General features: G+C 46.6%; 1 protein-coding gene across 1 annotated transcript; it reads right to left on the bottom strand.

Moving 5' to 3' along the window:
- Window positions 1–1,001: 1,001 nt before the first annotated feature.
- parp3 (poly (ADP-ribose) polymerase family, member 3) lies at window positions 1,002–13,020 on the bottom strand. The gene is made up of 11 exons (XM_084446354.1): window positions 12,920–13,020; window positions 11,754–11,956; window positions 11,496–11,621; window positions 11,176–11,355; window positions 10,179–10,317; window positions 8,020–8,249; window positions 7,650–7,805; window positions 5,268–5,354; window positions 4,655–4,832; window positions 4,386–4,529; window positions 1,002–2,397 (listed from the first exon to the last, which is right to left on the bottom strand). Exons 2-11 carry the CDS (start codon window positions 11,931–11,933, stop codon window positions 2,228–2,230), a joined length of 1,590 nt encoding a protein of 529 aa, XP_084302480.1. The 5' UTR covers window positions 11,934–11,956; window positions 12,920–13,020; the 3' UTR covers window positions 1,002–2,227.
- Window positions 13,021–14,969: the final 1,949 nt, after the last annotated feature.

The following is a 14,969-nucleotide window of genomic DNA, read 5'->3' on the forward strand; positions in this document are numbered from 1 at the left end:
AGGTCCAGTACAGGTGAGTTTAAAGAGACGGAGGGTGGGGTGGGGGGGGGGTGAGTGGGGTCTGCACTGACCAGCTGGCTCTGCTCTGCTACGCAGGGAACCTCCAAGGCTCCAGTTTCAACCAGGCTCCACTGGTCACACAGGGAACCCAGGCGTCAGAGCTGCTGCACCTGTCTCCTTCAGACCTGCTGATCACAGTGCACATCACACAGGAAGTCTACCCTAGATCTGAGGATGCTCTCTCTCTCTCTCTCTCTCTATCCCTCCTCCTCCTCTCCCTCCATCTCTGGCCTGTGTATGGCAGTGACTGTCACACATTGTGTATTTTTTTTTTTTTTTTTTCTCTCAAAGAGACACACACTCCACTGTCTCCCTCTACAGCCCGGTCTTCTCTGGGTCCTAGTGCACATCGAAGTCCAAAAAGAGACTGATTGCCATCACTGAAAAGCAAGATGGTGACTTTTTCAACAACTCTCTTCATAACATCCCTTTTTCAACAGCTCTCATCATAAGAGCATAATTATGATGAACATGGACTGATAATCTGAAGCCAGACATCATGTAATATCATTGCTCTTTAAAAGATGACTCATATACGCTTCAAACCCTATTAAGTTAGTGATACTAACGTGTCACAACATTTTTTTAAACAAATACAAATTGACAGACCGAGGCATCACAAATAACCTTTTGAAGTCATGGGTGTGAGGACGCAGCTGTCCTCAAACGCTCGAAGTCTGGGGGACATCCAGATCCCTTCAGCCACATGAAGGCCTCAGTCAACAGACGCATAAAAACAAAGCATCCAAAAGAAAAAGCATGGCGAATCAAAAGTTCCATGAGACACAGCAGCATATTATTCACGCATCGGGTCACTGTCATGAACTATTTGTGTTGAAAGCGTGCGTTGAACACATCCAGACCAGCCGGCAGGCAGTTGGGGGATCTCTCGTTTAATGAGACTTTATTATCATGGGGTTCCAGTAACAGTGAGGTGCAAAAAGACTGAGGTGGTTACATTCAGAGTCTCTCTCTCACCGGCGACAGCCCCTGGTCCAGTCTAAACGCTCTACTGAACGGCTGTACGGGCTCGGGGACAGGAGCAGCTCTGGCTCACTTAATAACACACTTAAGCAGCCTCTAGCAAAGCTTTGCTTGACAACATTGCATCAATAATATTAGCAGTGCAATTAGCTTTTCAGTATCTAGTTTGCATTTCCCCCTTCATGTACATACGGTTCCTCAACCTGTCTAAACAGCGTACAGTGTAAACATACTGTACAGCCCAGTCCACCATGTGGAGTGATGTATTTCTGTACCTATACACTATTGTATAGCATTGTTAAAACCATGCATTCCTACATTGCGTAGTTACGTAATGCATTCTTCCAGATACACAGTTTATCCGTCAGCTCAGTGACAGACGTCTGGCATGTGAACTAGTGCTAGTGTTGAAAGCACAAGTCTATGTGCAGCAGTGCAGTCTGCGCTGATAATGCATACAATGCATTTAAGCCTCAAATAATACCACAGAAATCACCCAGAAATATTCAATAGCAAAGTGACAGAGAACAGACAGAGCGTTGAGAGGCCTGAAGAGGAGTTCCCTAAACATATATTCAAGTGCAGTGCAGTTATACCGAAGGAAGGCCAATATCTCAAGCAGAGAACAGTGCCTGTTGACATCATCTGACAGAATGACACTGGGAAGGCAATGGTGGGATGATGGGGGCTCAGGGTGAAGAGCAAAAACCAAACAATGGGCTATATGCACAACTCCAGTACTGTACTTCCTGAAATTAGACATGCTTCTCCATTTCCTGTCTTACACTATTGGATGAAATGATTATTCAGGTGTTCCTGATCATTGTGCTGCAGTCAGGCACACCTGATTAATCACTTCATCCAATAGTGTAGGACAGGAAATAGAGAAGCATGTCTAATTTCAGGAAGTACTGGAGTTGTGTATATAGCCGACTGCCAAATAAAATAAAATAAAACACAAATGAACATGTTCCAGTCGACGCCTGAAGAGAAGGTGCAACAAATAAGGCACAGGGAAGTATCTAAACATGTTCCACGGACTTTGGTTGGTTTGGGTAAAGCAGTCAGTGACCATAGCAGTTTCTAACAACTCAATCTACACAGTGTAGAACGTAGGTTCTTCATAGCCCACCCTTGTAGGAGGGAGGAGGAGGAGTCTCTCTCTCTCTCTCATTCTGTGGAGTTAGAACTTGAGCTCCAGGAGGTAGCGCATGCGACACTGGCTCTCTTTGTAGATGAGGTACTCGCTGTTGCTGAAGGAGCTTTTGGAGAACTGAGGCTGGCGCACGGGGGCCCCCTGGGGGACCCCCACCTTCTTCCCCTCCAAGGTGATGGATGTGTCCTTGGTGGGGTCTGGAACACACACACACACACACACACACACACAATAAAGTGTTTACCAACACACATACACACAATAAAGTGTTTACCAAACAAATAGGTTGATTTGGCATCTTGTGATTATCTAAGAGATGTTTGGACCTAAACAGGGATTCCTTGTATGGGTGCAGACTGTCTCTAAAGACTCACAGTAGCAGAGATTCAGAAGCAGATAATGGAGATGTACAGTAATCGTTACTGTACCATAAGTGCTATGATGGTAGATGGTGGAAGTGGTGGTTTGTTGTGTTGTGGTGAGACATGGCATAGGATATGATGAGAGGTTTAAAGCTGCATTCATTGATTTTATTCACATTGTCAAAACGTTTTAAAAGCACCTGATATCAGATTGTTTGATTGAGCACTAGCGTCCTAATAGTGTCCTACTTCAATTCTTCTTCTTTGTGCGGGTTAGATGTTACCCTCTCCCCCTCAGGCTCGGGGCTATCCTTTTACCACCCCGAGTCTGGGTGAGGGGTCACCTGGGCTATATATCCGGGCACACCTCCAGGAGCCATGTCACCGTTTCCTCATCCACAACCGTCAGGCCACGCATTCAGTCTGCTGTTGCAGCGAGCGTGTCGTGAAGCAGGTGGTTACGCTTCACGGCTGATCGGACCAGTCGCCTCATCAACGTCACAGGTAGCTGTTAACTTCTTGCGCAGTGACTCGAGGTGTCGGCGGAACGTGAGCGACCTGTCCAATGTCACGCTGAGATAGGTTGGTTGGGCGCTGCATGGCAGGAGTGTTCCATCGATGTGCACTCGGAGCTCAAGTTTGGCTTCCTTGTTGTTAAGATGGAAGGACGCCGACACCGTCTTTGCCTCGCTGAGATTCAATCTCCATTTCCGGAGGTATGCCGCTAGTGTCTGCATGTCCTGGCTCAGTGTCTCCTCCACGGCCTGCCAGTCTCCAGCTGAGTACACCAGCGCAAGGTCGTCTGCGTAGGCATACTTCCTGGAGACTGTGTTCAGCAGGTCGTAGGTGTAGATGTTATAAAGGAGGGGGGCCAGGACAGATCCCTGGGGGACGCCGTTCTTAAGACATCGCAGCCAGTGTTCACTGTCCGCTACCGGTGGTGAGGGTGAAGCTGCGGTTTCGGACAAGCTCCATGATAATGCTGACCATGTGCCTGTCCGGCAGCAGGCGGAGCAGCTTGCAGGTGAGGCCGCAGTGCCATACGGTGTCGTAGGCAGCCATCAGGTCTATAAAGACGGCTCCGGCCTTGAGTCATTAAAGAGACTTGATCTACGGTCGATCTCCCGTGTCGAAACCCGGCCTGCTCCTGTGGGAGTAGCAGGTCGATGATTCGTTCGACGCGGGCATAGATGAGACGCTCATGAATCTTGAAGGGGATACATAGCAGAGAGATGGGGCGGTAACTCTTGGGGTCCCCTTCAGGCTTGTTCGGCTTAGGGATCGCGACAACTAGGGCTTCTTATCTTCAATGACCCATCCCTACAGGTGGCCTCTCCGTTGTTATTCCAGCGTTTCTGTCTGTGTTGTCAATAGCCGGCCTGGTCCTTTGCTCTGCCCCCCCCGTGCCTTATATGGCTCTGCCCACTCATTTTAGCCATTCGTTTGTGAACAAGTTTGCGCAAATCCCTCTGCCATCTAGTGGTAAAATAAAATCAATGAATGCAGCTTTAAAGTGGCAATAAGCGATTTCCTACCGCTAGATGGCAGTAAGACACTACAAACGAAAGGCCGAAAACATGCAGTATGTACTTTTAAGGCATGGGGGCAGAGCAAAGTTCGGGGCCATAATTTGACAACAGGCAGAAATGCTGGAATAACAAGACCTGGCGACTGTTGGGGTGAGTCATTGAAGTTGGACACTATTAGGACGCTATGGCTCAATGAAACAATCTGATATCAGGTGGTTTTAGTTAGTTTTGAAAAATGTGGGAAAAATCAGTTATTGCAGCTTGAAGTATTGGGTACTACGGGCGGTTCTGTACCTGGTTCCACCTGCCCTCGCGCCACCACGCTGTGGTAGCCGTCTGGAGCCTTGGTCAGGGAGCTGTCGTCTTCGGTGATGGTGTGCTCCTTCCCCAGGGCCACCTCGTTGAGGAACATCACCCCCGTGTTCTTAGAGGTTCTCACTAAAACAAGAGCACAGGCCGAGGGTTGTTAGGAACCACGCTCGAGATCGAGATCATCGTCATCATCCTCCTCGTCGTGGATTGGGGGTTGACAACATACAGCGCCATAAGGGGCGGGGCCTCACCATAGGCAGCAGACTTGCTGTTCTCGGAGGCGAAGTAGATGCCTCGGCCCACGCGCCCCCCCGACTGGGGCATGATCCGCAGGCCGCCCTTCAAGATGGCCGCCACCACCGCCACGTTGGTGCCGTGCCACAGCAGACGGCGGTTCTCCAGGCCGTCGTTCTCCCTGAACCGTTCCACCTTGGGGGCACGCACCACGCACACACGCGCGCACACACACGCATGCATGCACACACACACACACCACACACACACACACACACACACACACACACCACATACACACATACACCACACACATGCGCACACACACACACGTGTGTAGACTGGTCAGGGACTCTGGTACAAACGCCACTCAAATACTGTACGCTTGAGCAAACTAGTTAAGTAGTAAATCAATAGTAGTTTTCAACAACGCAAAACATTTTTTTTTGTTGGTAAGCCTCTGAATTAAAAGTATTTACTGTGTAGCACGTGTCAACTTTATTTTTAACTTATTTTATTGTGTTTTACAGCATCTCCCATCTTATTTTTCATGTTTTTATTATTATGATTATGATTATTATTATATGTATAGCACTATAGGTACTGATCTTGCACAGAAGCAGCTCCTACCTCTGTCTCTCTATCCACCTCCCACACATCCATGATCTGAGGCTTGTACTGGGCGGCCGATGTGACATCCAGGTACGTTTCAATGACCTTAGAGAAACAGGTTGAAAACCATCATCATTAGAGCACAGGGAAACACACCATTAATAGTGTCACTGTAAATCTGAGGTAGAGTGGATGTGAAATAAGCATCTGTCTGGCATTACTGGGAACAGCACCTTCAACTGGGGCGGCACGATATCTCGTTTCAGCATCGTCGTCATAATGCGCGTGTGCAATAGTCACATTGCGATTGGATTCTTTATTTTTTTTCTGGACATGCAATTTCAAGTAAGTCAAATTAACTGCTGCTTGATACAAATGGAAAACGTGGACAGTTCTAAAACAGACGTCTGTCTGATAACACAATTTACTCCTATTTAAAGGTTCTTGGATGCAGTTTGTTGGTAGCGAGCAGTGTTAATTTCGTTGACGAGAACTATGACGAAAACTATTCGTCAACGACATTTTTGGGGTTATCGTCACGAGACGATAACTAAATAAAAATGAATGTATGATGACAAAAACTATGACTATATCTATTCACATTTTCGTCAACAAATAAAAACTAGACTAAAATGGTTATGGAGGGACGTATGGGAAAAGTTCAAATCAGAATGTCGAGGTTCGGGATGTGCGCAGTTGGATCATGGATGTATTAATAGAACGAGTTGGATGCAACCTACAGGTAGCCTGTGTGTATAGGCCTACATTTGAATAGTACCGTTGCTACACCGGCCGGCGGGAAGTCAACTAACAGCATACGACTGCTGCGCCTGAACTGTTCAGTAAATGACCACAGTTCAGAAATGTCTTTGTCAACGTTCGCACACACCGGGAGAAAGAGGAGAGCAGACATCTGGATAAACTTCATATTTGATGCAAAGGAAAACAAAACCATTTGTAAACCGTGTGGGGTGAAAATTACTGGCAAAAATACAACAAACTTAAAGCGACATTTGGAGAACAGTCATCCTGAAATTCACGAGAAGGTAAGCACCCCCCCACCCCCGGCTAACGTTACTGTATTAGCTAAACCCAAGCTGGTGTGTTTCTGAAATACTTCAAATACAATACAAGCTAAAAGAAATCAGTGTTTCACGTAGGTTTGTGGCGGGGGAGAACTGAAGTGTCTGATCATTGCAACGCTAACGTTAGTGGCTATTGTTAGGCACAGGTTAGCTAACGTTACACTGTGTAGCAACAAGTGTGGCTATGCTTGTGGCGGCTGGCGGGGGTATCTAGCGTTAGCTAGTCTGGGTAAGCTAGCTAAGCAACTACTGCTGCTGTCTAATGTTATACTGTAGCTAGATGGATAAGACACGAACAGTTAGCTACCTGGCGCCGCCATATAGCCCCTCTCCGGTGTGACGTTAGCTAGCCTGTGCCTGATGTTAGCTAGCCTGACTAGCCAACTAGTGCTGACATGATAATGTTATAGTTTGCTATATCAGGCACAAACACAGTTAGCATCAGACTGGGGGAGAGGAATGCTTCATTATGAAACTGTCTGACAGAAGCAGCCACGCTTCTGTCAGTCTGCCCCAGGGCAGCTGTGGCTACAGATGTATCTTACCACCACCGGTATGACTGTCTGAATGAATACTGGACTCTGTAAAGCGCTCTGGGTTTCATGAAGGGCGCTATATAAATCCAACTTGATTGATTGATTGAACTAAGCCTGTTAAATTTGAGTTGTCTAAATCTATGGTAGATTTTGTCAACTAAAGTCGTAATGATATTTAGTCAACTAAAACTAGACTAAAACTAAAACATGTCAGATGACTAAAAATATGACTAAAACTAAATGGCATTTTAGTCAAAAGACTATGACTAAAACAAAATCATAATTTGCTGTCAAAATTAACACTGGTAGCGAGTGACATACGGACTCTGCATGCACAGCGAACCACCACAATCACAGTAGGCTATATGCACAACTCCTCTACCTGAATTTAGACATGCTTCTCTATTTCCTGGCCTACACTATTGGATGAAGTGATTAATCAGGTGTGCCTGACTGCAGCACAATGATCAGGAACACCTGAATAATCATTTAATCCAATAGTGTAAGACAGGAAATAGAGAAGCATGTCTAATTTCAGGAAGTACTGGAGTTGTGCATATAGCCCATTATTCCTCATTATTCAGTCATCTGGTGAAGATTCATGTATCGTGTGTCATATATCACAGAAACACACACACACACACACGTGTCAGATTCTTCCAATATTGTGCAGCCCTACCTTAACCCCCGCGTGTTTCTGTGGGAACAGTACCTTAAACTCCAGGGTGTCTCTGTGGGAACAGTACCTTAACCCCCGCGTGTCTCTGTGGGAACAGTACCTTAAACTCCAGGGTGTCTCTGCCCAGTAAGCTCAGCCTGCACTTCAGGGACTCGTAGTTCTGGTCCAGAGGGTGAGGGACCGTCTCCACCATCGCCTCCTGGACCTTCTCCGTCTCAGCCTTCAGGTTCTGGGCTATCTCAATGTCAGCCAGCACCTGCAGGTGGCAGCAGAGAGGGACACAATGAAGTCATGCTGGGGAAAGCCAAGAGATTAAACTTCTCCCACAGAAGTTAGACCGGGGTTCCCTCAGGTACGTTAGGTTCCCTCAGGTACAGGAGGTTCCCTCAGGTACAAGAGGTTCCCTCAGGAACAGCAGGTTCCCTCAGGAACAGCAGGTGGTTGTTGCGAGGGAAGGAAGAGGATCTCACCAGCAGCATCTCTTTCTTCTTCTCCAGGATCTGCTGGGTGTCGATGGCCGGGGGGCGGCTCCGGCCGAAGTTGTGAGGGATGACGGTGAAGAACTTGGAGGAGAGCTCCTCCAGGGCGGCAGAGCGCCCCCTCTGGGCCAGGGTCAGGGCCGCCTCGATCTCCTCCAGCACCTCGAAGCCCTTGGCGATCTGCAGCTTGCTCAGCTTCCCCAGGGGCATCTTCTTGATGTCTGTCCCACACAACACAACGTTAACCAGGGAGCCATCTGTCCCACACAACACAACGTTAACCAGGGAGCCATCTGTCCCACTCAACACAACATTAACCAGGGAGCCATCTGTCCCACTCAACACAACGTTAACCAGGGAGCCATCTGTCCCACTCAACACAACGTTCACCAGGGATCCATCTGTCCCACTCAACACGTTAACCAGGGAGCCATTTGTCCCACTCAACACAACGTTAACCAGGGAGCCATCTGTCCCACTCAACACAACGTTCACCAGGGATCCATCTGTCCCACTCAACACGTTAACCAGGGAGCCATTTGTCCCACTCAACACAACGTTAACCAGGGAGCCATCTGTCCCACTCAACACAACGTTAACCAGGGAGCCATCTGTCCCACTCAACACAACGTTAACCAGGGAGCCATCTGTCCCACTCAACACAAGCATAGCATGACTTGGAGGAGAGTGTGTGCAGGGGAGTGTGTGGAGGACAGTGTGTGGAAGAGTGTGTGCACACACCCAAATGTCTTTTCAAGATGCTGTTTGAGTTTGTAGGTGCAATTCAATGTAATTAGTATTTAGTAATTAGTATTGGGGGGTTTTCCCAAATCAACAGTGATGTTTGTATTGATTTACACAAACATACCATTATCCACAGATCTACTCAGGTCCCATTCGCAACATTAGTTCACTATATACAGTACACTATAATATAGTACACTATATTTATATCTATACTTGGTACAATATACAAATTCATGGTCTGTAAATATAGATATGAAAGCATATCCTATACTGTAGATATATATTCATACTTCGTTCCGCATACTGTATGTACACTTAACTACTGACTTATCTGCTCAGCGCCACCTACTGTAACCCAACACATCCCCATTCCTTCCATGTGTATGTATATGTGTGTGTGTGTGTATGTGTGTGTATATATATATATATATTTAGCAACTGTATATATCGCTGCTACTCTTGTTCATTCTGTATCTTGTATTAATGATTGATACTGTATACTGCACTGCTGCTACTAACTTTTCCTTTTTCACCTACATTGCTTAGTGTGTCACAATCTAGGTGCTATAAAGGAACGTTTCGCTGCTCATTGTACTTGTATGATGTAACGTGTGACCAATAAACTGGAACTGACATTGATCTGATAGAGCGTGTTCTTTCTATGCCTTAGACATCGGCATCTATAACTACATTCCACAGCACCTAGAAGGCCTGTAGTTCATCATTTAGAGTCATGCTCTCATCAGATAGCCTTAGTTTGTACACATGGTGGGGCAGGAAGAACCACCTGGAAGTCATTGGGATCACTGCCTGCAGAACAGCACAATCAAAACATCCACACCTGTTACTAACCAGCAGCACAAGCATGTCAGCCCAACAGTCACGGAGGGTGGCAACACAAACACAGCTTGTGTTCATAGAGCTGTCCCAGCCTGACTGGGACACAGACACTCTATTCATGGTCTAAAGGTACATTACACCCAGCTATCTGAACACACAGCTATCTGAACACACCCAGCTATCTGAACACACAGTGCTGTACCGGGCTTAGGGGAGGAATGTGGAAAAGCCAGACCCACCCAGGGTCATGACCTCTCTGAACATGACGCACCCAGGGTCATGACCTCTCTGAACCGGATCCACCCAGGTTCATGACCTCCATGGCCTCTCTGAACATGACGCACCCAGGGTCATGACCTCTCTGAACATGACGCACCCAGGGTCATGACTTCTCTGAACAGGACGCACCCAGGTTCATGACCTCCATGGCCTCTCTGAACAGGACCCACCCAGGTTCATGACCTCCATGGCCTCTCTGAACAGGACCCACCCAGGTTCATGACCTCCATGGCCTCTCTGAACAGGACCCACCCAGGGTCACGACCTCTCTGAACATGACGCACCCAGGTTCATGACCTCCATGGCCTCTCTGAACATGTCGTTGCTGAAGATGAGCTGGATGAGCTTCTGCGTGGGGCCGTCCAGCGAGCACGGGAGCTCCTTCCTGGTGACGCTCACGCTCGCCGCGTCGACCGCGTCCGCCTGTACGTGGAAAGGATGAAAGACGTGGCAAGATGTAAACATGATGTAAACAAGATGTAAACATGATGTAAACATGATGTAAACATGATCAACTGGACGCGACATACAGTAAAGTGTTGCTGGTGACATGTCCCATGAAGTTATAAAACATGGTGAAAATTGTCACTAAATGGCAACAATAGTTGTAAAGTAAAGTTTATTTATAGAGCAGTAATATGGACATATATACAGTAGGCATTTCACAGTATGAGAGGTTTTCAGCTTGCATAGCTCTGCTCATGCAGAACCTTCTGGGTCGCTGGTTGTTGCTGTAGAGAAGACAAGAAGCTTCGCTGGACCATAAGTGCAAGATGGTGAGTGACACTTAAAATCAAACTTTATTTATACAGAGGAAGAATGTACATACTGATCCTATTTTCCAGAGGGAAACCCCCCAAAAAACGAGTTCACTTATTTTTACGTCGAGTGACATTGTGCTGGCGACACTTTTCAATAAGCATAAATTAGGCTTTAACCTAATTATTATTATTATTATTATTATTGTTATTGTTATTATTAACATTACCTTAGACTCACAAGTCAGTCTCTAAACGCTGCCCTCAACTAGAGGCGGAGTGGAGATCTGGAAAGTCTGTCATGGCACATTACCTTGACCTCCGCGTCCTCGTCCCCGTCCACTTCGATCAGGGTGTACTTCCCAGGGTGGGACGAACATTACCTTGACCTCCGCGTCCTCGTCCCCGTCCACTTCGATCAGGGTGTACTTCCAAGGGTGGGACGAACATTACCTTGACCTCCGCGTCCTCGTCCCCGTCCACTTCGATCAGGGTGTACTTCCCAGGGTGGGACGAACATTACCTTGACCTCCGCGTCCTCGTCCCCGTCCACTTCGATCAGGGTGTACTTCCCAGGGTGGGATGTGAAGCTGTCACGCTCGCTCCAGCTGTTCTTGGTTTTGTCTTTGAACTTTTTTTCAAAGTCTTTGACGGCTGCTTCTGGGCTGGGCAGGCTGGACAGTTTGAAATGACCCGTTTCCCCCTGAAAACAAAGTGTTTCAGTCAACCAGGAAGGAAATGGCTCATACGGCATTCGCATGAACAACTGAATGATATTGCAATCGAGTTGCCTTCTTTATACACTTTATTTGGTTGAAATCAGAGCGCTCATCTCAAGCGTACCACTCTGCCCCATCGGGTCCAGCAGTAATAGGAACTCCCGTCTTCAACCACCTGGATGATATAAAACTTGTTGTTGTTGTGTCCGATGTTGGTCTGGTTGAGCATACAGTCATAGTCCTCGTAAATCTGTGGGACACACCGGATGGAAAAACATATTCAATAAACCAGACCAAACCAGTCTAGTACGCACACCAACCCAGCATATGAATCATTGGGGGCAGGCCAGGCACCTACAGCATGCCGCCAGGTCCAGCTCACCTCCCCAGACACGGAGCAGTGGCTGTCCACCTTCCTCCTGCCCTTCATCTGTGGCCCCGCGGTCTTCAGCGCCTCCTTGGCTGAGGTGAAGGCGTCTTTGGGCTTCTCAGGCTCCTCCTTCTTCAGCTTCTTACCGCCGCCCGCTGCCTTGGTGGAGGCGGCCCTTCGCTTTGGTGGCATTCTCCCTCTTCAAGTCAGTTACCCTAGAAACACAAAACTGTGTTGTTTTAGGGGGGATAAAAACAACCAATAGGGTCTGGCTGCAGATTTCAAACCTCCACCACGGGACCCTCCGGAAGCTCCACCATGGGACCCTCTAGCAAAAACTGGAAGCTCCAGCGCTGGACCCCAAGTTTATTTTTTGTTTATTCTTTTTAGATAGAAGAGGGTTAGGTAATAACATGTTTAATGTGTTTTTGCGCAGATGTCCTACAAATAATTTAGTTTTTGCGCAGATGTCCTACAAATAATTTAGTTTTCATTTAACATCTAATAAGCTCACCCGATGGACCCGTTTTTGTTTGTTTTTTTCAGATGGGGGAGAGGTTGGGGTCGAATCACACTCGCTTCCTGGATTTCTATCACGGCCCTCTGCGTTTTGGTTGGCTGGCGAAATGACTCAATCGGTCTGTGACTGGGATGGCAGCCAACTTGCTGCATGCAGTTGTGGTCAGTCTGAGGTCATGGCAGGCACTGGCAAGCTCGGACATGCCTGTCTGCAGTTAATAGTCCGGCCGCAACAACACTGCACATTTAACACAGCTAGCTAGTCAGCCGGCTAGTGAGCTCTAGCTAAAGCACACCACCTCAAGCGAGCTGGCAAAGCTCGTTAGGCTTGAAGGACAGCTTTCACAATGTATACAGCCAGAGCAGCTAGCCATCAATCTAACAAATGAACAATGTTTAGCTTACTGTAGCTAACTAACGTTACATAGCTAGTCTGGCCTCCTACCGTATGTTAACCAAGTCAGCTACCCTTTAGCAGTAGCCTACAAACCTCAAACACTGACTGTGGCTCTCTGGGCAGGCTGCCTGGGATGCAAAGTCCATGTAAACTCATGCGCCTACTGGACTTCCCAGCTCGATATCTACCGCTACTGTAGCTCATGCTAATGTCTGACAACAGCTGACATTAACTAACAGCACTCTGTAAACAAACCGCTCACCTTTTTATCCACGCAATCTGATTCAGTACCAGGACGAGGACCCCGCTGCTCGCACTGTCACCGCGCTAGAGAGCTGCTACCGAGGCGTCGCTCAGGCGTCTGTCAACCGGGGGGTGTGGTGTTCGTCACACTCACACAGCCACGTGCACTCAGACCTCAATGGAGATGAGGGACCCTACATTACTGTTGCGCAGAGCCTGCCCTGCCTACAATATTTTGATTTAATCCAAATATCAGGTTGGAAAATAATGTGTTACTCCCGGGCGCTGCCCTACCTACCCTCTTGTTTTCCTAGCTACCGCAGCGTGCGCACTGTGAGCGAAACAAACATCTGCACTGAGCATTTACAATCTCAATTTCTCTTCTGTTCATTCACAGCACAGCTGCTTACACACTTAAACAACAGGACAGCCCAAAGGCAAAGGCACGCCACCTCTGGGCCACAAACTCAGGTGTCTGATTTTGGAACAGATCTGAATTACGGGGGGAGACACTACAGTTGAATAGGATTTTTTTTTCCTTCCTTTAAAGATATCCTCATGAATTTTAGCAGTTTAATCTTCTCCTCAAGATAAATATTTTTTGTATTACACTTTCTCTCAAAGAAAAGTGTAGGTATGCAAATTAGGCAATAGCTCATTAAATATGAGTAGCCTACATTTGCATTTATTTCGGTACCTGCTATCTAAACAATGGATAAAGTCAGGCTTAAAGATTTACTTTTGTTTTGACAATATACTAAAAACTTAAATATTTACAGCTGGGTTTGTGAATACAAGCTTCTTTTCAAAAGATATTGAAAAAAGACTGCATACACCTATTAAAAATACTTTTTGGTGTATTTTTAGACAGGAAATGCAACCTAAAATGAAAAGACAACAAGATATTCACAATTCCAGGTGTAAATATTTGCAGAATACATATGAGAATCAGTATGTAAAGTTTAGTGAATGCACCTGCCCTGGAAGTTGTGATAGCAGGTACCGAGTGACGTCAGGTAGCCTACTGAAAAAACGTAATTTTAAGAAAATGGCTGATAAAGATAAGCATTATGAATTCATATGCTTATTTCACAGGTACAACAATTTGAAAAAACACCATTTTCACTGTAGTGTATCCCCTTCAAACAAAACTTTGAGAAAACCCAGCTTCCCACGTGGGAGCTCTAGAGAGCTCGCACCGAACTGCCCCCCCCTCCGACCCGAGGTAGGTGCCACAGAGCCGCCCACGGTCAAGAGTCTCTATGGGGTGAGTTATGTAGGCCTATTCTTTTTAGCCTACACCCAATCCTGGAAGTCACATTCAGTCTATAAATACTCGAATCATCTTCTGACCTGCATTCAAAGCTCAGCAGGTGTTGCTGCTTAGGTTTGGTTGAAATGTATGATAGATAAATTATGACGTCAGACAGACAGACAGACAGACAGACAGACAGACAGATAGATAGATAGATAGATAGATAGATAGATAGATAGATAGATAGATAGATAGATAGATAGATAGATAGATAGATAGATAGATAGATAGATAATCAACTTTATTTATAGCGGAAGGGAAATTATTTTGTTGCAGGAAGAAATACAATAAATACACACAACAATACAATAAATACAGTTGGCTATATGACACATAACAGAAGTCATAGTGGGCACAGACATGTACAAAAGAGGTAGTCCGATAAAGCACAAATAAATGCACAATATACAGGCTATACACATTAACTGTATTTTTATACACAATATACAGTATATTATTGTATGCAAGATGTACAGAAAGTACTTGAAGTACAATAAGTGGAGGGGGGGAAATAGAGTAAATCAAAGTAAAATGGTGAAGCTATAGCCTAGCTAAAGATAATAACTATTATTAATTGTACTGACAGGAAAACGCGTGACCCCAAAGCAGGCCGTCCTAGCCGCCTCCAGGCTGGTTTAGGTCCATGTCCAGCCAGTCAGGAGCGATGACGGCTGGTAGGAAGGACCTACGTAAGCGCTCTGTGGAGCGCCGTGGCAGGATCAGTCTGCAGCAGAAGGTGCTCCTCTGCCCTGGC

Source organism: Borostomias antarcticus, assembly GCF_949987555.1.
Source record: "Borostomias antarcticus genome assembly, chromosome: 11".
NCBI lineage: Eukaryota > Metazoa > Chordata > Actinopteri > Stomiiformes > Stomiidae > Borostomias > Borostomias antarcticus.

What these genes read in the sequence shown, in the direction of transcription:
- parp3 (XM_084446354.1), bottom strand. Translation starts at nt 11,933, where the DNA reads ATGCCACCAAAGCGAAGGGCCGCCTCCACCAAGGCAGCGGGCGGCGGT. An exon ending in ACTGCTCCGTGTCTGGGGAG is followed by an intron (nt 11,622 to 11,753) that starts GTGAGCTGGACC and finishes TGTGTCCCACAG; the next exon opens with ATTTACGAGGACTATGACTG. An exon ending in AGAAGAAAGAGATGCTGCTG is followed by an intron (nt 7,806 to 8,019) that starts GTGAGATCCTCT and finishes TGCCACCTGCAG; the next exon opens with GTGCTGGCTGACATTGAGAT.